Source organism: Gopherus evgoodei, chromosome 8 (assembly GCF_007399415.2).
Source record: "Gopherus evgoodei ecotype Sinaloan lineage chromosome 8, rGopEvg1_v1.p, whole genome shotgun sequence".
Lineage (NCBI taxonomy): Eukaryota > Metazoa > Chordata > Testudines > Testudinidae > Gopherus > Gopherus evgoodei.
The window spans coordinates 62,644,759-62,668,809 of NC_044329.1; the positions used below are offsets into that span (position 1 = coordinate 62,644,759).

At 38.0% G+C, this 24,051-nt stretch overlaps 1 protein-coding gene across 6 annotated transcripts in view; it reads right to left on the bottom strand.

Moving 5' to 3' along the window:
* BRINP3 (BMP/retinoic acid inducible neural specific 3) overlaps positions 1-24,051 on the bottom strand; it is a 317,732-nt gene that overhangs the window by 10,346 nt on the left and 283,335 nt on the right. The window contains exon 10 of one of the 6 annotated variants that reach the window (XR_004001693.1): positions 4,956-5,078. The exons of 4 other annotated variants lie outside the window; for them this stretch is intronic. Coding sequence is in view for 1 of the 2 variants with exons in the window: in XM_030573441.1 (XP_030429301.1) it covers positions 220-226 (7 nt within the window). In the remaining variant the exon portion in view is untranslated. Of the gene's footprint in view, positions 1-170; positions 227-4,955; positions 5,079-24,051 lie in introns of all 6 variants that reach the window. One more of the 6 variants, XM_030573441.1, reaches the window with a different exon arrangement.

Below are 24,051 nucleotides of genomic sequence, written 5' to 3' on the forward strand. Positions count from 1 at the left end.
TCGGGTCACGAAAACTCATGCTCCAATAAGTTTGTTAGTCTATAAGATGCCACAGAACTCTTTGCCACTTTTACAGATCCAGAGTAACATGGCTACCCCTCTGATACTTAATTCCAATATGAAAAACAGACAAATTATCTGCACAAGTGGATGCTTATAGATCTACTGACCTTATGTCTTGTCTGGGTAAAATTATGGAGAGAATGGTGAATACAAGATTCATTGTCTATTTGGAAAAAAAATAACATTATACTAATGAGATGGTTTTAAGAGCATAAAATGCATCCAATGATCACATTGATAAATTAGAAATCGAAGTACAAAAAAAATGAGGCACAATGGTTTCATGATAGCTGTCTTTCTAGATATTGAAAAGGCATACAACATGCTATGGAGGTAAGGTTTTTGTACAAAGTAAATGAATTTAGGGATAAGGGGAAGAATTTATGGGTGAATGAGGTAATAGGACTATGGAGATCAGACTTGGGAAAGTTATGTTGACTATAGCTAATATTAAAAATGGTACACCACAGGGAAGTATTATCAGCCTGACCTTATTTAATATGATAAACGACCTCCAACAAAAAATAAGTGCTGGGGTCAGTCTATTCTCAGATAATTGTGGTTTGTGGATGAACAGCAGGAATATTGAGGTGGCAGAAAAGAGAATCAATAAAACATTACAAGAGACCTCTGATTAGGGAACTGCATAAGGTACCAGTTTCTCCATTGCCAAAACCAAATGACTGATCTTTATAAAAAGGAAAGTTACAGAGGAATTTAAATGGTCTCTGTATGGAGAACAATTAGATAAAGTTAAAAGGTTTAAATTCCTAGAGATAATATTTGATGCTAAATTATTTTGGAAAGATCATATAGACTATGTTAAAGATATATATAAAGGAAGGATTAAACCACATAAAGTTTTACTGGACTAAATGGATAATGGAGATGAAAGCATTGCTGTAGATATACAGAGCCATAATCAGGCTGGTAATTGGCTATGGCAGCCAAGTTTTTGCATCAACATCAAAAGTCAGAACTTGAAATCACCAGATCCAACTTTCTTGTCCAAAATTAATGGGAACTGTAATAATGAAAGCACCAAACAAACATATGAGGATTGTTGGGAATTTGATAGGCAAACTATAACACATGATATTAGAACTCCACATGACATTCAAGTTAAATGTGGATGCAGATGTTGAAAGACAAGGGAGAGCTAAATGGCATAAAAAAATTTTGTCATGGGAAAATTAGATGTAGATGGAAAATCATATGTCCAAACATGGATTTAGATTTATTTATAAACTTAAAGGTAAAAAAGAGATAGTAGGTATTAAAACTGAAGTGTGCCAGTCTACAGATGAAAAGTGGAGTCAATTGTGTCAAATATATACAGATGGGTCCAAATAAGACAAAACCAGAAGAGTATATCAAAATGTGGAATAAGTACATCTAAAATAATACCAATAGACGAATTAGTAGCAATACACTAGCATTAAATTAGATCAGGAATGTACACCCAGTATAGGTGGCTATTTTTTTTATTCAGTCTTAGGCTTTATAGTGATAAAAGAGGGTATCTCAGTATGTTGTGAATTAATCAGTGAAATTATATTTCTAATAACAGATGGGGTTGCCTGTAGCTTTGGTTTGGACCCTAGTGCAGATTAGAATAGCAGAGGATGAAATGGTGGACAAAGCAGCTAAAAATACTTCAAGAAATTGAAACACTAGCATAGAAATACCCTTGAGTAGACAGGAATTCAAAAGCCCAGTACAGAAAAATGTTTAAAAAGTAACAGAAAAAAAATGGACTAATGAGAAGGGTTGAAGATAACAATATACTTCAGGGACTGGTTTGAAAAAATGTGGAGATTTTGTTTAGAGTACTAACTAGCCATTGTGCCTTAAACAAAAATATTTTTTAAATAAACAGACACCACGATGGACAATGTACAGTCTAAAAAGTGGAAGATATAATTGATCACCTTGTATGGGGTTTTGATAAATAAAGGGAAACGCTTTCTGAAGAATTCAAACATCTTAAGGTAACAAAAGTTACATTGTTATTTAGTAAAAATGTCAGGGAAATGGGATAGTTTTAGAATGGTGCTGTTACATTACCTGAAAACTCAGGCCAGAGTGAGAGAATATAAACTAAGTATTTAGTAATTATAGTTGGCAACTACAGACTACTCAGTTAAATCTGCTTCACCACTTGAAAAGAAGGAAAGAACGGGGCTGCAGGGAAGAGAAGAAGGACCTCTGCAGTCACACTGGAATTAGAGAGTGGAAAGGTCAGGAAGATAGCCCATGGCAGAGAGCTGGTCCTGGGATCCTCTCATAAACAGAGAAGTTTTGAAAGAAGCCAGGAGGGAGACATAGCCACTGGGAATGGAGCAGGCTGATAAAAGGGGAGGAACCAAATTTCCAGTGGAAAGTCCTGGGAAGTGTTTGATTGAGAAGTAAAGGAAGCTCAAGAGAGATGAAAGGTCAAGCCCAAGGTGAGTGGAAGTGGGTTTGACTGCATATTTTTATTCTGGGATTTTGTTGGGGTAAATCAGGGGTAGACCATGATAGTTCCAGCCCTGAAAGAAGAGTTAGGCATTCTGCCTCACAGATTTTCTAGGTTAAGAAAAGTTGGATAGGAAGAAGTCCAGGGAAGTAGCAGAAATTAGCTGGGAATAGAGCAGTCCTTGGTTGCTAGTTATAGGGTCACTGGAGTGGAATTTAGTATAGGGGAGTGGGGCTGGGTTCCCCTACTAGCTATTGACAAGGTAGTGTGAAGCCAGAAAAGGAGATAGGGATGATGAAAAGCTCTGAAAGAAGGGTGTGAGGACAATGGGGCCTGGAGTTGGGGTCAAAGATCTTTTTGTAAGGACTTTTATTTGTTGGACTTACCTTGGAAGGGGTGGACTTAAATAATGACCTGGATTGCCAGAGGGCTGAGTTACAGAAAAAGACATTTCTGCAGAGCCAGAGTGACCTTTGGCAGGGGGCAATAGAGATGAGAGAGCATGCATCCTCATTTCAAGCCACGGGAAGATGCAGTAGTGGACAGTGCACTCTTTCACGGGGCCCCAGATGTCTGTCTCATTAGCAATCCAAGATCTAAATTTTATGCTTTCCTTGTTTCACTAAATGAACAAGTTTATGCTAATACTAGATTTATGAAACACTACATTTTTTGATACCCCCCCACAAGTTTCTTCAATTGATTGAAAACTTTCCACATGTGATTGATGTTCCAAGTCAAGAATTATCATCTGTGTTATACTGTGAACTCCCAGAAATACTGTTAAATTGAACAGCTGTGCTTAGGGGAAATTTAGGGACATGTCATAAACTGTATTTCAATTGCTTTATGTCCATGTTGAATCTTAAAGGGACCCAATTTCCTTTCTATCTTTAATAACACTGCTGTGGCCATCCTACAAGGGTAGAATGTGGGAACATACTGTGAAGTTCAGTGTACTTGGCCCATGGAGAAATGCCAGAGTATCACTTTGCTCAGATAACTACTTTCCTTACCTGCCATTCAGACAATGGCACTTTGTATTGGATTCTCTCCACTGGATTCCCCTTTCCAACTACATTGTTTATATATTTTCACCCTTCGAAGTTCTTCCCAGCCCTGCTCCAGCATGACTGTCTCTTGTCCCCTCCCTTGCTCTGCCAGTGATACCAGCCTCAATGCACCATTCCTCCTCTTCTCCCACTCATCATTTACTGATGCTAACTCCTCATGGAATGTCCTCCCAGGACTAGTTCACCAAAACATTACCCTTTCAATATTCAAGACTCACATCTCTCTACATTCCAGAAACGCAACTTCAGCCATGCCCACCAGAAATGGGGAAAACTTACCATTCAAAGTTCCTTGTGGCTTCAGAGCATATCCCATTTTATTCATCTTTTAGTGTGAAATCTGGCCCAACTCCTGCCAGTAGCAGAATTCACATTCACATCAATGGGAATTGACCCATTTACCCTTAGATTGTAAACTCTTTGGGTAACACTATACATCACACCTGTCTTTTTTGTTTACTAGGCTCTTACTGTTCAGCTCAAGACTAATGCATTCCCACTACTGCTTTCCATCAACGTTTTTTTTTAAACCTGTGACCACATCACTGAGGGAGTGTCATTCCCACTGGTTAAAATGGGACTAGTCAATAAGTGAGGACTTACTTATTCCTAGATTCCAAAACTAGAAGGGACCATTGTGATCATGTAGACTGATCTCCTGTATAGCACAGGCAACAGAATTTCCCCAAAATAATTCCTAGTATACATCTTTTAGTGAAAAAAATGATTGACTTTAAAAATGGCCAATGAGGAGAATCCACCATGACCCTTGGTAATTGTTACAATTGTTAATTACCCTCACAGTGAAATGTATGCCTTATTTATAGTCTGAATTTATTTAGTTTCAACTGCCAGTCATTTGATTGTGTTACACCTTTGATATATAGAAGAGCCCACTATCAAATATTTGTTTCCTATGTAGGTACTTATATAGATACTCTGATTAAGTCACTCCTTAATTGTCCCCTAATTAAACTAGAATATTTAGCTTCTTGAGTGTAATATAAAGCATGATTTATAATCCTTCAATCATTCTGATGGCTCTTGTCTGAACCATCACCAACATATCTTACTTACTGAATAGGAGTACCACTTACTCGTCCTTTGTGTCTTGTACTGTCCCAGGCATGCTGTCAGTGCTTAACAGCTATCATTATAAAAATAACTGGTGCATTAGACAGCACTGAAAGTGCTTTACAATATACTGCACTACATTTTATGACAGGCTGTCATTATTATTTCAACCTGGAGACCCACTTTAGAAGTAATGTGTGTTTGGTTTTCAAGTGTGAAAGTCAGGTGATGAGGTAATACTACTTCAATATAGGATGTGACCAAAGTCTACTGAAATCAGTGCTCACCTTTCCGTTGACTTCAATGGACTTCAGATCAAGCTTCAAATGCATAGGCTCCCCAATTTGACCATTCCTGAGTAAATGGTAGTTTGCCATAAAACTTTATCAAGAACTATTATTTACTGAATCCTACTTAAAAAAAAAAGAATCCCAAGTTTACTTTATTAAAATGTTTTAAGTTTTATTGAGCATTTCTTATACAAATGACATTCTGTCTTGCCCAGACTAATCATTTATTTTATCTAGAAACACTGATTCAGTCTTGCTTTGCCATGTATGATATTGTTTACAAATCCTTTCAAATGTTAAATTTCTTGTGATAAATTGTATTTTTGGCATTTTCTTATGGAAAGGAAGTGTCTGAACTATCAGTCTGTGAGAAATGACTTACTTCTGTTACACAGCTTCTGAATTCTTCACTTTTATAAAAATAAAATTTATATTTCTTTGAATAGCTTTAGAGAATTCTTAGCCTTGTGCATTCTGCTCTTTGTGGGGAAAGTATAGCATGGGCCACACAGTGCTTCCTTAAGTTGTTCCTACACTGTGCTTCAGCACTGTCCTGCAATAAACACTTCTACAGATAACAAGAACTTGGAGTCAGTGCACATATATGTAAGATTTCTTGGAAAGAGAAACACTCAACAAAGTTCTTTCAAGACTGGGAGCCTTTGGTAGAAGCCAGGTGTTGGCTACCAAATGTGTTGGGTCCCCACAATATGAGTGTGATTCTGTGTGTATCCGCAGGAGGCACAGAACCATCTGCCCTGAGTCCCTGTGACTCTGTACTGGCTTCTGGTCTCCATGCTCCTGAACTGCACTGTTAAGGATGTCCTGCTTCCCCCCCCCCAGAATGATCACAAATTAAAGGGAAAGAGGAGTCCTACAGTACACAGGGGGTTTCAGTCTGCCTTAAAACTTTTGAGCTGATTTACCACTGCTGGAGGAGAAGGGACAATATGCCTTTCCCCCAGATCTATTCCTTGCCACACCTCTGCAGTGCAGATCCCTGTGTAACATATGCCAGAGAGTCCTGGACAAGGGGAAAGTTGCTATGGAGATAGCGGACTTCTGTCTATGGAGGAGACCTCCAGTATATTAGTACTGGGGAGATGGTCTCCCCAGAATGATTAAGAACGTAAGAACAGCCATATTGGCCCAACCAATGGTCCATCTAGTCCTGTCTTCAAACAGTGGTCAGTGCTACTGTTTCACAGGGTATAAACATAACAGGGGACTTTTGAGAGATCCATCCCCTGTCATCCAGTCCCATCTTCTGGCAATTGGAAGTTTAAGAACACCCAGCGCATAATGTCATATAGTCATTGATGGACCTATCTTCCTGGAACTTATCTAATTCTTTTTTGAACCTAGGGTATGATTACAAACCAAACATTCTAAACACATTTTGTGGTTTTGTTTAGCAGTTAGAATATTTTGGAAAATTCAGCTTAGTTTTTGCTGATTTTCATCCCACAAATAGAGGTGTATTTGATTTACTGTAACTTTTGTTTGATTATTGCAATAGAGGGAACCGAAAAACAAACCTGTTCTGAAATCTGATGATCTTTCTTACATGTTTTCAATTGGAATAGATTTTCTTGAGGCAGATGATGAATTTTGAATTGTAAATCTTAGGATAGCTGGGTGGGTAATCAAGTAGAAGGTGATTCTACACTATGTAGGCTCTGTCCAATGAGTAAGCAGTAAGAGCCTCTAAAAGTATTCCATTTTTTGTGTGGGTGTGTATATGTCTGTCTATCTGCACAGAATTACAAAACTAATGATGTAGATATAAAAGTCCATGTATATACATTTTTTTCTTTATGTAGGTGTCCAATGAAACTAACAACAGTACGGTTTTATCTTCCATTTTAGACACTATTGCAAAAAGATGCTGGGCTACAGTGGTCCAAAAAGGTACAAACTGCAGTTCCCTAATAGAGTAAGGATTGCTGCTTCCCACTAAAGATTCACCGCTGGTCAAGAACAGGGAATAGCTGAATTGTCACTCACACTTGAGGGTTTCACCCAGAAAGATATCTTCAAATCATAGTCAGGACTCAATAGCAGCCCTGCTGATGAATCATGAGCAAGGGATGCACTAAATCAGTACTTTTCTCAACCTTTTATCCTTCCCCAAAATGTGTCACCATTTTTTTAGGCTGTTTCGGCTGGAGTGTGCCACCATAGTCAACTTCCAAATGGACTTTCTGTTGCTAGGAGTCCTATGCAATGTGCTACGGTGGTTTCAATCAGGGAAACCGCATGGTGAATCTATACCAGTGTATATCTGACCAAACTCATAAGTGATCTACAAAAAGATTAATAAATGAAATGACTGAATGTGAATTCATATTCCATTGCACACCAGTCAAATGTTTCCTTAATTATTTATTTCTCTACAGTGTCTTAAAAAATCAACAACTTGCTACCATTTTCTAACTATATGACAGTGATATAAACAGAAAATACATTTATTTGGACAATAGAATTTTAAGTAAAATACAAAATAGGTCTTAATGCTTCCCCAGTACATACAAATATTAACCATAAAAATGGAACACAGTATGTAATAGCTGTGGCAAGTATTTAATCATGGTGTGACACTTTTGCCTCCCTCTCTGGCTTGCTGAGTGTTTAACATCTGCTGTACATCAGATGGTTCACTAGTAGATGATGAGTGCTCAGTGAGGCAGATGCTAAGTAAAAAACAGACAATTTAACAAGAAACATGTGGGCAGTAAAACACCCATTACTACATTTTTTGATGGGGGAGACTAAAATCCAATATAAATTCACAGAACAGGAACAGCAAAGGCAGTTGCAGCACAAGTTTCTCTAAAAATGTTCTAAATCTGATCTGCCTGGACCACATCTATAGGAGATGAGCACAGAAGTCTCCATGTTCTTTGTTTCTGCACTGAAACTGCTGATAGGGAGATAAATTGCCAATAAATCAGGTGGTGGTCTTGAGGTATGGATGTCCTTTAGTAGCTAGACTGAGACTACCAATTCATTCCAAATAAGCCACCAGGTGGTAATAACTGATAATTAACAACCTGGGTTGAAGTTGCATTAGCAGGATAGAGATGCAAGGCTAGGGATCCTATTATCAACCCCCTAGGCAATTAAGGGAGCAGATACATGCTTCAGAGTTTTATACCAAAACTGACAAAATGCAGGTATTTAAATAAAATTCTAGCAAGTTAATCAGCAGTGTACTAATGGCACTTACTGGATCTAATAAGTGTCTTCTAATGTAATCAGAAAATACCTAAATGTTCATTTTATACTAGAGATGACCAGGGGTGAAAGCAGAAATAGGGACTTACTGGGTATGGGGCTGGGTTGGAGTCAGCTCTGGCCCCGGAAGGGGTGGGGCCTCGAACAGAAGGGGCGGGGATGGGAGGGTCAGAGCCAGCCCTGGCCCGCCTTTCACCGATAAGTGCCCTTCCCTCCCCAGTGGGTAGTAGCGGGAGCGAGGGGCTCCGGCGGCTTTTTAAGTGCACAGGGCTTGGCTGCCAATACCACCCCAGGCCCTTTAAACCTCTGCCTGAGCCCCCGGCTGCCACTGCTACCCCAGGGCTCCAGGGGCTATTTAAAGGAACCAGGACTCCCCTGCTTCTTCTGCCCCAGCCCTTTAAATAGCCCCTGGAGCCCTGGGGTAGCAGCAGTGGGACTCTGGCAGCTATTTAAAGGGCCCAGGGCAGTAGACGCAAAGGGAGCCCCGGCACTTTAGATAACCCCTGGAGCCCTGCTGCTGCTATCCCAGGGCACCAGCAGTGGGCCTCTGGCAGCAATTTAAAGGGTCTGGGGCTCCAGCTGCTGCTGGGAGCCCCAGGCCCTTTAAATTGCCGCCTGGGGAAGTTAGCTGCCCTGGTACAGTGCACCAGCTCTTGTGGGTATGCCATACCGGGGCATACCAGCTTACTTTCACCTCTGGAGGTGACAAAATGTGTATGGATGACAAGCAGCAGCCACTCTTGTTGTCCTTCTAATTGAAGGATAACCAAATAACTTTTTGGAAGAGGGGGCTGCGCTTGGGTGTATGTTAATCTTGACTGTAAAAATGTAGCCAGCTGGGCCCCTGCATAGTGCTTCTGTTTTGAACTGTTGGATATTCCAGGACACTCTGAATCCTGGTCTCATTTGAGATTTAAAGCATCCAGAACTCATACTATGTATTCTTTCAAAAGGGAAGCACCAGCTGAGGCTTAGCATAAGATGGAGCTGGGCTTCAATTTAAACTTGTAAATCAGTGAAGGGATGCTACAAAAGAACAGGTAAAATTGTTTGGAGATGAAGAAAGTTACAGGGGTTGTGGGGTTGTTGGAGACATGTGAGATGATCCTTCCAACCTTCACTCCAGCCACTGTTCACTCCAGCCATAGTTCCTTATCCCACAACTTTATTGCAGTCCCTACAACCCTTCCTAGAACCAACTGTCACTGCACAACTTTTTCAAACTCACAATGCTCCCAGCTTCCAAAATCCTTCCATATGCTCCTTTAAAAAAACTTTATATTTATCCAAACCTTCATACCACCCTATGTCCACTGTCCCGAACCCAACTTCTCTGTGCTTCTGAAATCCTTTACACTTCACCCCATAACATATGCCCACTTTAACTTCCCTGTGGCCTTAATGGTATTACAAAACAGTAATTAAGTCTTCATATTGATAAATGCAAAGAAATACATACTGGAAAAAATAATCCCAACTACATATATAAAACAATGGGTTCAAAATTAGCTGTTACCACTCAAGAAAGAGATCTTGGACCACTGTGAATAGTACTCTATAAGCTCTACCTCAGTGCACACCAACAGTCAAAAAGGCTAACAGAATGTTAGGCTCTATTATGAAAGGTATAGAAAATGAGACCAAAAATATCATAATGCCACTATACAAATCCATGATATGCCTACACTTTGAATACTGAGTTCAGTTGTGGTTGCCCTATCTTACAAAGATCTAGTGGAACTGGAAAAGATTCAGAGAATGGCAACAGAGATTATCAAGGATATAGAATGGCTTTCATACAAGGAGAAACTAAAAAAGATTAGGACTGTACAGCTTAGAAAAGAGACAAATAAGGGGGGAGATGATAGACTTCTATAAAATCAGGAATGGTGTTGGAAAAGTGAGTAAAGACATGTTATTGATCCTTTTCAACAATAGAAAAAACAGGGGTCACCTGATGAAATTAATAGGCAGCAGGTTGAATACAAACAAAGAGTTGTACTTTTTCATACAACTCACAATTAATCTGTGGAACTCATTGTCATGAGCTGATGTGATGGTGAAAAGTATAACTGGACTGAAAAAAAGAATTTGATCTAAGGCTAAAATAGGAAAAGAACAAGTTAAGAATTACTTAGACAAATTAGGTGTTTTCAGGTCAGCAGAATACTTAAGGCCTAGCTATAGTGATGTCTGAGTCATTAGTGACTATCTCTGAGAACTCATCAATGATGGGACAGATCTCAGAGGACTGGAAAAGGGCAAATATAGTACCTATCTATAAAAAGAGGAATAAGGACAAGCCAGGAAATTATAGACTAGTCTATAGTCTGGGTACCCTGAAAGATAATGGAGCCAATAATCACTCAATCAATGTGTAAGCACCTATAGGAATATAAGATAAATTGAGAACAAATCATGTCAAACCAACCTAATATCCTCCTTTGACAGGGTAATGCACCTTGCGGGATGCAGGGGTAGGGGAAGAAGTAGTAGGTGTTATATAACTCAACTTTAATAAGGTGTTTGATACCGTCCCACACGACCTCATAAACAAACTGGAGAAATACAGCCTAGATGAACCTACTATAAGGTGAGTACACAATTGTTTGGAAAACGTACTCAGAGTGTAGTTACAAATGGATGACAATCAAGCTGGAAGGTAGGGTGACCAGATGTCCTGATAAAATCGGGACTGTCCCGCTATTTAGGTGTTTCTCCCGCATCCCAACCGATCTTTGGTCAGGATGCAATTTGTCCTAATATTCTGCTGTTGTTTTTTTTGCTCCATCGGCAGCACTCAGCCTTTTTTTTTTTTTTTTTTTTTTTTTTTTTGCTTTGCTGGAGGAAACTCATGGCCCCACAATATGCCAACATTTTTATGGCTGACTTAGAACAGTGCTTCCTCAGCTCTTGTCCCCTAATGTCCCATCTCTACTTGCTCTACATTAATGACATCTTTATCATCTGGATCCATGGAAAAGAAGCCCTTGATTTCAACAATTTCCACCCCATCATCAACCTCAGCCTGGACCAGTCCATGCAAGAGATCCACTTCCTGGACACTACAGTGCTAATAAGCAATGGTCACATAAACATCACTCTATACCAGAAACCTACTGACCGCTATACTTACCTACATGCCTCCAGATTTCAACTACAATATCCACCTGCTGAAGTAAAGAAACAGATTGACAGAGACAGAAGAGTACCCAAAAGTCACCTACTACAGGACAGGCCCAACAAAGAAAGTAACAGAACGCCACTAGCTGTCACCTTTAGCCACCAACTAAAACCTCTCCAGCACATCATCAAGGATCTACAACCTATCCTGAAGGATGATCCCTCACTCTCACAGCTCTTGGGAGACAGGCCAGTCCTCGCTTACAGACAGCCCCCCAACCTGAAGAAAATACTCACCAGCAACCACACACCACACAACAAAAACACTAACCCAGGAACCTATTTTTGCAAGAAAGCCCATTGCCAACTCTGTTCACATATCTATTCAGGGTACACCACCATAGGACCTAATCACATCAGCCACACTATCAGAGGCTCATTCACCTGCACATCTACCACTGTGATATATGCCATCATGTGCCAGTAATACCCTTCTGCCATATACATTGGCCAAACCGGACAGTCTCTATGCAAAAGAATAAACTGACACAAATCAGATGTCAAGAATTATAACATTCAAAAAAAGAGTCAGAGAAAACTTCAACCTCCCTGATCACTCAATTACAGACCTAAAAGCTGCAATTCTTCGAAAAAAGACTTCAGAAACAGACTCCAACGAGAAACTGCAGAACTGAAATTAATTTGCAAAATGGACACCATGAAATTAGGCTTGAATAAAGACTGGGAGTGGATGAGACATTACACAAACTAAATACTATTTCCTCATGCTAATTTTCCCCCTACTGTTACTCACATCTTCTTGTCAACTGTTTGAAATCGGACATTCTGATTATCACCGCAGAAGTTATCTTCCTACTGTATTTTCCACTGCATGCATCTGAAGAAGCGGACTTTAGCCCACGAAAGCTTATGCTCAAATAAATTTGTTAGTCTCTAAGGTATCACAAGTAATCTTTGTTCTTTTTGTTGAAACAAACTAACATGGCTACCACTCTGAAACTTTAACCTTAAAAAGTTAGTTTTCATTATTTTGAATTATCTCATCAGATTATCATATCAGTCAGATAAGGGCCAAGCTGCTTGCTAAATTATCCTGGCATGTTCTTATCTTCTGAACAACAGACTCTCATTATTAATCCTTATTGACTATACAAAGTTGCATCTGATGTGTAAACTTCCTAGAAAGTTCAGAATTTCCCCTTCTGATGAGCATGGCATTTAACATCTCCCTTTTATATGCTCTTTTGCTAAAGTGTAACTTGAAAGTGCATAAATATATACCAGATGCACAACTTGATCCTGATATGTGTCCTCAGCATCCTGTCTTTATACTCAAAATATGTAGGATTAGTTGATACAGTATGCAGTATGTTGTATTTGAGATTTATGCTAAACCTTGTAATTGTTCTCAGTCAGAAAATTTCATTTAAAGATTTATGGGTTTAACCACAGTAATTTGTGTATCCAGTTATTCTGATGACCCAGGCATTTTCCCCTGTTCCTAGTTTTATGTCAGGGAACAGTCATACCCAAGTCAATTTTAGGACCTGTCCATGTGGTTATCACAGTTTACAGTAAAACTAAAGTTTCATTTAAACCATCACATTATTACTAAGCCAAAACCAAACTGCTTTGTACTTATCTGAAGAGGTTTACATCTGAGTCACTCTTCCAAAGCCTTCACAGAAACTCTATTAATGGTCCATGGTACAGTAATTATACAGGGAAATAAGGGCTGAATGGTTTAAGACTGGCAAAAGCAGAATAAGATAACAATTAAAGGTGTCAAGGAGACTTAGAAGGACTTTTTCCACATAAGAGAGGAAGAACAGATACACGAGGGTGATCCAAAAAATAACTGAGAAGGATTACAAAATAAATCTTCTTAAAACCACTCAGATGGATTACTTAAATTCCTTTTCTAACAGGACTAACAACAAAGAGGTGAGAACAATTTGGTTGTCATAAAGATTTCCTCTCTACGGGCTTGAGCCAAAGCTCATTTTAGTTGCAAGTCTATTCATTAACTTCAATGGGCTTTTGGTCAGACCTTATAGGTGTGTGTGGGGAGGTGAAGCAATTAAAATAGTTATGAGAAATGAAATTTAGATTCAGTTATATTTGAAAGACATATTACAAGTCTGGATGGTATGTCTCCTTAGGGTACTTGGGGTACCCAGGGAAATAAGGGAAATAACTGACAAGCTGACTGAAATGTTATCAATTCATAAAAGATCATGGTGAACTAAGGAGGGATAAGACTGGCCAAATTAAAAAAAAAAAGAAAGAAAAAGAGAACATGGAAAAGAATTCTAGTGACTGCCAGTTTGCACGTAAAGTTAGTCAAACATGGGATTTTTTTTTAGATTATTATTTTATTTATGCATTCATTTATTTATTTGGTCAAAAATGTGTCCCACTTTTTGGTTGGAAAACTTCAAACTTTTTAACCAGTTCCTTTGGTAAGTCAACATCAGTCCCTTCCTATGCAGTATAAGACTGTACTTAGAATAAAGCTTCAATTCAGAGCACCTCAATTCCAGAAATTGGAAGGAATTCAAGGAAAGGCAACATAAATGATTAATAAAGGATTAAGAGGAAAGATTAAAAAACTAAATGAACATAGCTTGGTTTTAACAATGACTAACATATTTCTGAATGTGATAACTGTCTGTACATACGGTATTTGAAAGGATAAAAATTGCAAGGAGGGAGAAACTAATTTTAGGGAGGTCTGAAGAGAATAAACTAACAATGGAATTAAGCAAATGAAAACTTTTGGTTTAACATACAGGAAATAATCTCCTAAAAGTGAGATTTTGGAGTGTGGAAAAAAAAAGATCCAAAAGAGAATGATGATAGTTCTTTTATTTGAGTCACTTTATATGGTATGGAGAAATAACTGGACAATATACTGCATGGAATTATTCTGTATGTGCCAAAATATGCAGTAGATGGGCTAATACCATAGTCTGTTTCCATTTCTAATTTGAGTAATTCTTCCTGGATGACTGACCGTGTCTTCTCTAAATCACCAACAGTTCGGTGGGGATCTGGATGAGAGGTCAAATATTCTAAGACCCAGATGAATACTGAAGTATCAACAATAGGAAATGCAAATCTAAGAGTCAATAAATCTAGCGCCATCTTTGGCCTACAGAGCTGTGATTATAGAAATCATTTAACTCTATGGTCAGAGTGTATGTATAAATGCAGGGAAAAAAATCTCTTTAAATGCTTGTGTTGCACCATAGGAATAGGAACATATGCTAGTAGTTCTTTACTCCAAAACAAGAATAATATAGAAATTCAGCCTGAATACTGCTATTGAAAACTACTTATTTCCTGAAGTTGACAGCTTTCAATTTTTTGTGTGAGATAATAGAGTACACAGGTAATAGGTGACCAGTGGGGATGGGGTTTCTGAACTAGAAATGACGATAGCAGGGTGATAGGCAGGGCCGCCCAGAGGGGGGAGCAAGTGGGGCAATTTTCCCCAGACCCCACAGGGGCCCCCTGAGAGTTTTTCGGGGCCCCTGGAGCGGGGTCCTTCACTCACTCCAGGGGCCCCGGAAAACTCTTATGGGGTCCAGGCCCCTGGCCCCTGGAGCTTCTTCTGCTCCCGGTCTTCGCCGGTGGGGGGGCCCTGAGGACCCATGACGGGAGCCCCCAGCTGCTGAATTACCGCCGAAGACCCGGCTGCACTTAGGCGGCGAGTCCCGCTTCGGTGGTAATTTGACAGCAGGGGGCCCCCGCTGCAGGTCTTTGGGGCACTTCAGCCGCGGGTCCCGGAGTGGAAGGACTCCCCCGCCACCAAGGACCACAGGCCCCCCTGAATCCTCTAGGCGGCCCTGGTGATAGGATCACTGACACAAGTTTGGAGGGTGGTTGGGGATATAGGAAGAGATTTAGTGTTGGTGGTTCAATTCCTGATTCTGCCACAGATTTCTTATGTGATCTTGGGCAAGTCACTTCATCTTTTTTGCTTCATATTAATATCTATAAACTGGAGATAATATTATTTTACTTTCTTCACCCTTTGAAAGTCTTGGCCCATTAAATTGTAAGATCTTTGGTTCAGGGACTAGCGTTTGTACCACAGTTTTCACCTCTATATGTTACTGCAATTCAAATAAAAGTAATATATCATTACTTTCCTTTATACAGAGTTAGAATTAACTGAAACAGCGAATTTACTAGTAAAGAGTCAGTTTCAATTAAACAACACAGATGTAATTCTGCATTCATATTTCAGCATTTCTTGATTTAAAAAAAAACCCAAGACGTGATGGTCTAATCAGAAAATTACCTAATTTTCTCTTTTAATTCAACCTGAGCTAAATTCTGGGCACCAACTTAACATAGATACATTTTACACAGGCACTTTATACACAGCTGCCATGACGTGTGTCCAAACAAATGGAAAGGGATTCCCCAAATCTTTTGTTAGGTAAAAAAGCAGAGGCTTCCTGAAATAATTGCAATATATGTCATTAAAACAAGCTGTTGCTTGATTCCCCAAAATAAAATAAAATTAAAAAAAAACATTAATATGATGGACTGACCAGATTTTGGATCTATCTGCTGCCAAGCAGAACCCTGTAGAGTTTTAGAAAGTCATTATATGGCAATGAGCTCTATTGCTGTATAACCAGTAAGAAATGTTGTGTCTCTTTGGACTCTCTTATTTGTCTTGCATCAAAACCCAAAATGTAGATTATATATTAAATTAAGAGCTGAGTGTACCATCTAGTCAACACTAAAAGCCTATGATGCAGAGAAATACAGCATAGGTAAAACTTACAAATTACCTAAGTGGCTGAATAGCCTAAGTCCCTTCTTTAAAAGTGCCTATATCGCTCTTTGACACCTTGCATGGTGATGTAGATTGCATATACGTATACATATACATATGCATAAAATGAATGGCATTGTATTTAGGGACTTCAGAATGGCTCTATCTTATCTAGATATATTCTTTCCTAAGCAAAATATTTAATTATTTTTGTTTAAATTAATTACAACTGTGTTTCTGAAGAATACTCTTCTGATCATTATCATTGCTGTGTTATTACCGAATTTCAACACCCCCTCACCCCCACCCACAGCATCATGACTTGTTCAATCAAGACAGTTCAATCTACAGTTACAAAGATGCAAATGGAGCCACAAAACGTGATGGCTCATACTACCAAAAGCCATTATGCACTCTCAGGAACCCATCAGAAGTTCTTGTGGCAGGAACGAATTTTCTTAAGTAATTGTTTAATTATTGCATGTGCCATTGCTCTATTTGTTTATATTGATGAACTGATGTGCAACAATTTAAAATTCCATTAGAAAACCAAAGGTGCCATCTTATATCTATCTAACTGAACTTCTGTAATCTTTCATTTACAGCTATGAGTTTTAACGGCTTTGGAACCACTGAAGATATAGTGTGAGCAGTCTGTAGAGTTTTCTTTTTACATCAGCATGTTAACAGGATCTGAACAAGCGAGTGTAGCCCAAGAAGAATTTAGAAAGTAATCATAAAACCTAATCAAGCCTTTTGTTCTGAGAAGAAGCCTACCTTTGATAATCTATTTGCAGTGGTCTTAGTGTTTCATTCTCACTCCACTGAGGATATTTTCTCTTGATTATTGCTTGCTTATATTTATAGGGTGAAATGAAACTTGTCCCTGAAGTAGTTTTTTAAAGATTTGCTTCCATTTGGTAATCTTCATTTAAAGCAATGTCATATTAAAGGCATTTTAGGCCCCCTTAAATTTCTCCTCAGGGGAAATGACATTCTACTCCTGAAAAAGAGTAATCAAATGTACCTGCCTTTAATAGAAACTTCCTAAAAACCAACATTCATAACTGTAGAAGGACTGGAGTGGACACCATTTGCTGCTAGAAAAAAATCCATTAAAGAATATATTTTTCTGACAAGTGAAAATATGCAGATAACATTTAGAACCTACTATGGCATATCTTCATGTGTAATAAGACTTAATACTTGCAATAGTCCCAACAAACTTATATTAATAGCTTTGTGGTTTCTCTAATAAGCAGTTTAGGATGATAAAACCTTAGAGAAATGCACTCATGAATATGAACGCTTCAATAAAAAATCCTATCTACAATAATCTGGACATCCCCTCAGAGAATTTGCATATTCCCTTGTAAACAACTCAAACATCTAATAGATGGTATCACATGGAGACAATCTTCTACGTCAGCTGTGAAAACAAGCTGCATCCCCCAAAAAACAGTCAGAACTCCAACCCCTGCAGCTGTTCCAGTAATATTGAAGGTGGATATAGGTTGAAGTGGAGTGAAATCCATAGTTATTACAATTAATGAAAATGATTGATAAGCTGGAAAGAGCATGAATTTGGATGTGATGATAGAGAAATGGTACCAGGTTTCCTGGACACAAGTAGTTTGAAAAGTACTGAATTATGAGGTGTAATGCTCTGCTGAATCATTGCAATGTAAACACTGAGTCACAGCCCAGAATTTCAGAGAGACAATATGTACACTATGTTTAAATCAAGCTGTTAACATGTCTATTTTATATTATCTTATTAAATGGGATCTCTAGTGTGAAAGTTGTGTTGAAAAATATATAGGACTTCTTATTTCCGGGGAGCTACCTGAAGGGAGACTGATGTGTGAGCTGCAGAGAAGTGTAATACTGCCCTCAGTTATTCCAAAATGAAATGCCATGTACAGCAGCTTATTTCTCATTGCTTAATACATTTAGATGTCACATGTATTTATCTGGGACTCTATATACAAAACATTTTTTTTCTTGTACAAAATTGTAACACAGTCCATGTGTTTCAGTGATGTCAAACCTGAAGCAAATAATGCTCAAGAAGAGTTTAAGGTTATTACGCTTTAAGACTACTTTTCAGCTTTGTGTAAGATTACCCATAATTCTTACATTATTATTAATTACTTGTATAACAGTCGCACCTAGTGGCTCAAACCGAGATTGGGGCTCTATTGTCCTAGGCACTGTACACATATTATTATTTTATTAATTATGTTTATTAGAGTAGTGGCCAGGTGAGAACACAGCCTCATTGTGCTAAATCACATACAAACACAGACTTCTGCCTTGAAGACAAGACAAAAGGACAAGACAAAAGGAAGAGAAAAGAGATGCCTCTCTCTTTCAGCCACACAGAATAAGAATGTTAGAAAGGTTATGATGGAGAGTAGGAGTGGATAACTGCAGCGTATGACTGAATAACTAGCTAAAGTGTATTCCTGCAGATTTAATATTCTTGCTTTTTCCTGCAGAGGATTTTCTGATGTGCAGAGTGAATTTCACTGAATAACAATGAATTCTTGTGTATATATAAACTTTTTTTTTAATGTTCTGAGGCATGAATCATTTACCCATTAACTCTCCTGATTTTCTGAAACCTAATTTATTAAAATGGTTTTGACATTGCTCTTACATGTTTTTGGTGGGAAGGGTTGCACTGCATTTATATTGAAAGAGCATTTATAGCTGAATCAGATATTTCATTTGGATTCTTTCCAGGCCATTTCTTATATTTTCTCCCTCAGTGCTGTAATCCCTTCTCCCCAATGACAAGCAAGTACTGTTTTGTGGTACATCTGATTGGCAGTAAAGGTGAGCAGCTTTGTCACTGGTAAGGTAATCAGGGGGTAATGTAAACACCTTTACCTTGATGCCTAATCACATTGCCTATGAAATAAATCAGTCTCTACTGGCTAAAGGACTGAAAATCTCAAATCCACTCATAATCCAATGTTTTTCACAAGGCAGCTGGAGGCTTCACTGCTATACAACTAGGACTGACATTACAAGAAGATTAAAAAAAACCGATCCTGCTCAAACATTGTATGTTTGATTGATTTTAAAGCTAAATGTCCACTCACAAAATCCCAAGCAAATTCCAGTGTAAAGCTTGCCAATTCTACCATTCATGTTTGTTTTATGCATGGCAGAAATTTAACAGTATATGATTGCTGTTTGGATTAGTAATAGGTAGTCACTCAGATAATGTTTGTATTTGACAAAACTGAGTTACAATCTATTTCCTTGTGGACCTGATCTAAAGAATACTGAGATAAATGGAAAGACTCCCATTAACTCCAATATTTCTTCATGAAAAAAAAATTACTTCTTGATCAGAAACCAGTCAACAACGCACAATGCTTGAGAGGGCAATTTGGCTATATTTAAAAATACTTGAAGTCTGGCTTCCTTGCATAAAATAAATGCTTTATAGTTTGTCCTTGATTATCAGAGGGTAACTTGACTGCATTCATTTCATTTTGGCTAAAGGCTTCCATTTGCTATTAGTTTCTAGGGAAACGCTGTCAATTAACATTTTCATATAAATTTAGATTATGACTTGGATTACCTGCCCATGCAGGGTGATTTATGTTACACTCTTGAACTCTTTCATGAGCCCAGGCAGGTAGGAGTTAACAGATATTGCAGGTCCACTTATTCCCCTTGGAGAAGGCGGGTGGGAAGGGCCACAATACTGGTAGAACCTTGCCACTCCCTCCAGAATATTTTGGTCAGCACATCTGGTATAGGCCTGCAACAAAGTGCTACACACAATGCAAAGAGGAAGCAGGGAGAGAATGGTGTGTCACAGGAGTATCTCTGAGCTACATAGCCTCCTGTGATGGAGCAAACCAACACCCCTTGCATTGCTCACAATTGTGACTTTAGATACCTTCTTGAACACAATTTGGTCTGTTTATTTTGTTTTTCCAAATTTTATAACTTCTGAACTTTAACACAATTATTAGTGAGGTAGTCCTTGACCCATTTCATCAGCAAAGTGTGCCGATTCTGCCACTTTAGTCATGTTCAGTAACACCCTATTCTGTGAGAAATCCCATTAAAATTTTGACATAGCCTCTTTCTTGGGGCCAGACAGCCAAACTCAACCAAGTCTCTACTGAGTATGTGGGAACTGAGATTTTTCATGGGTTTGTAATTTGGTCACATTTGGGCTGATTAGGCAAATGGCTACCCTCCTGCTACATTTCAAGTCCCGGTTCCAAAGCATGGAGGCACTAGAATTTTTCAATGACACGGCTGTAAAAAATTTTTAATGTGAGCAAAGCAACATATTTTTTCCCTTGCCTTATTCTTGGAAACAGCTGAGACATTTTAGTTTTAGGCAGATATTTGGTATGGAAAACTTAAGCCCAAATAGTTAGTTTGGCAAATGTATAAACAATGGAAAATAGGGTCTTATAATGGAAAATGTCAGTCAACCTTAACTAGAGATGCCACTAGTATAATAAGCCATACACAAGTCCTTCATATTTTAAAACTTACTGGTTCTGGCGCTAGAAAGAATTCTGATAGTGTAAAGATGGGCTTCAGCAAATGGAGAGGGTATGTTAAAGTAAGGCTTCAGAATGTTTAATGTTCTCTTTGAGTTCAGTTCTAGAAACATGCAGCTTCTCTAAACATGATACAGTAAAATGGATATGACTTGGGGAAGTGTTTCAACAGCAGTACATTACTCTTCCATTTTAGAACTAAAAAGTATTAAAGCTGTGCAGGCTCTAAGCAGGGAAACTAATTTAGTGCCTGAGCAATATCTTGTATGCAGCATGACAAGAATATGCGAAATACTCTTTAGATGAGCACATATCCCACATTTACAGACTCATGAAGCACTTTCCAATTAAAAACAGACTGTTTGGTCTCAACAGAATCTATGAACATGATTTGGATGTTTGTAGTAGAAAATGCAACACATTTTTCTCTCACTTTTGCAACCAGTTTACCCCAACTGTTTTCTTTATTGCCCCTAACAAGAAAGCAAATTCAGTTTTCAGCCATCTGTTTCTAAATGTGCTAGTTATTGCAAGTCTACAGTTTATTCTCTATTTTTTATAACTTGTTTGTATTTTTGTAATCTTAGCTAAAGTACTGGAGATGGGCAAAGCAGGGACTAGTTTGGTTTTGACTAAACAAAACTTCATTGGTTGGATTTTGGTTTTGAAAAACTGAAAACAAACCTGCAGATTTTTTCAGAGATTAATTGCTTGCTGTTGCAGGGAACTTGGGCATTTTGGTGCCTCCATCGCCCCTATTCTCTGCCTTTGGCACATAATAATTTAGTCTCTTGAGGGTTGTAAGACCTTGGTCTAATTTCAGTTGTTGAGTTTAGTTAGTATATGTGTGCTGAGTGGTATTGGTGGCCTGAGATGTACTAGCTGATCTGATGGTCCCTTCTGGCCTAAAATTCTATGACTAAGATCCTGAACCCACTTTATCTAAATCCCAGGAGGATGGGGTGGGTCAGATAAAATGGTTCCCACATTAAAGTGCAATCCATTGAGATGCTCAGTGCTCTCACCCTCTCCCACACACACACCTTAGTTTATTCTGGGGGTTGAAAATGTTTGTTGTAGTGTATGTGGTCATTAACTGTTATGCCTTTGTTTTCAATTCACTGCTCCTCTAAGTCTGTGCCTATATTCGGAGCTAAGGATGTGATTCCCGGCTTGCATAGCTAGCATGCTAAAAATAGTAGTGCACCACAGTAACATGGGCAGTGGCAAGCAATAGTATGGGGTAGCCACCTTAAAAACAATCTCCCCTCTGCCCTTCCAGACTCTATAATTACATACTCAGCATGAGTAGCCCGTGCTGCTGCTTGCCATTCCCCATGCTAACTGTGGCTATACTACAATTTTCTATCTGACTGAAAATACCTTTACCCCCTCGCTAGATATGGAAAAAATAATACAAAATAATACAAGATGCTGAGATTGTAAATTAACAAACAGCTCAGAGAAAGTACAGAATCAAAAGTTCCTGTGTGCGTCTGTGTTTTTAAGAATTAGAACAAGGTCACATATGGACATAGAGAGTGTGTCATTTTAATGAAAAAAGATGAATAATTTTAAAAATACATGCACAGATGTGATCAGTAGGCCAGATCCCTAGCTGCTGTAAATCAGCATAGTTCCATTTTTGATTTTCATAGAATGATGAGACTCAACTGACTGTAAACGCACCCTATTTTAGTTGTCTCAAGTTCCCTCTCCAACAATGTAGGCACCCAAAATCACTAGTCTTTTTTTTTAATCTTGGCTTGGGCATTAGTGCTTAAATAATAGCCCATTAAAACAAAGGAGAAAGGGCATGTAAAACATAAAGGACAAATATGGTAAGAATAATCTTGTTTTAAAAGATTCACATCTTCAATATTTTTTCTGTTAGAAACCTTAAGTCATCCAAAACCAGTCTCCCTGAGGTCATGGACACATCTAAATTTCTCCCTTAGTCATTCTCTGAAATGGAAACCATTATAGGAAAATAATAATCCAAGCTCATGTCAAAAGTTTGCTTGTTCTTTAACACATTGAAGCTAATAGCAAGGATGTTTGCAAACACACAAGTGATGTGCATATCTATCAAACAGTATCAAATAAAAATGATAAATTAATCAAACAGATGACAATAAAAATTCACTGTAAAAGTTGGAAGATGTCACATCCTGTACCATTTATACTGAAAAGGAGCCTTTTAGTAGCATATTCTTGCTCTCAATATAGGTAAAAGATACATCTTTAAACAGAGCGACTGGAGATGAAAAAAATCTCATATGGGATTTTTTTTACACATAAAATCAGGTGCAATTTTTGACCAGAGAACACAATAAATCAATCTTGGTTTAGATTGTATATCATGTATGAAGTTGTTTCTGCCAAGTTTTAAGATTTTTGATGTATTCCTAATTTTTAATCAAACAAAATAACAAACCACTCATTTCTATTTTTCCCCTGACCTCTCTACCAATTTCTCATTAGACTATGAGCTCCTCCGAGCAGGGACTGTTCTTTATAAGTGTTTGGAAAGCACATAGCAAATTATAGGCATCTCCATAACAGTCATAAAAATCCTTAGCTATATTAGCATATCTAAAAATAATAGTTGCATAAAGATCATATCTAAAACAACAAAAAAATGTTATTTTTAATCGTATCTACATCTTCAGAAAATAATATACAATATCAGTCATGTGAGCTATCTGACACTTATTCGTTCCTTTTAAGAACAAGGTATACAATGAATAAAAATAAGAATTCTGTTAGTCAAATGTTTATTTTATATAATATAAATGTATTGTGGGAAAAGATGTCATCCTCTTTTCTACCCTTAATCTTTCTTTGTGTATTTTTTTAATTATTCTTTGCAGAAGATGACAATGTAACAGCATATTGTACTGCAGATAACCATGATAGGTGCTGCAGAAGTCAAAAAGATTTCTTTTTACAATGAACGTAAACAGTTACACTGAATGAAAAGAAATCTAGTGTCTCATTAACATAAAATTAGACTATAAGCTTTGCAAGTATGAGAAGAGAGAGAAGAATGAATGGCATTCAGAGTCATAGGGAACTCTTTTTTCTTGTTATTTGACGGATCATATAGTGAAAACTTCAAAAAGAAAGACTGCCAATTAAGGAAAATGCCAGTTATGAATAAAATGATTCCATTGCGATAACCAATTGACATCCACAAATACTCACAGAACACTTTTCTGCCACATTCATATTTCTTGTAAACAACCATTTATTATATGACAAAGTGGTACAAATGGATGTTTTATGCTCACTGTTCTGGTTGGGAAACACTTTCTATAATATATAATCAATGATATAAAATATGCATTTAATTTTGAGCACATAATGAATC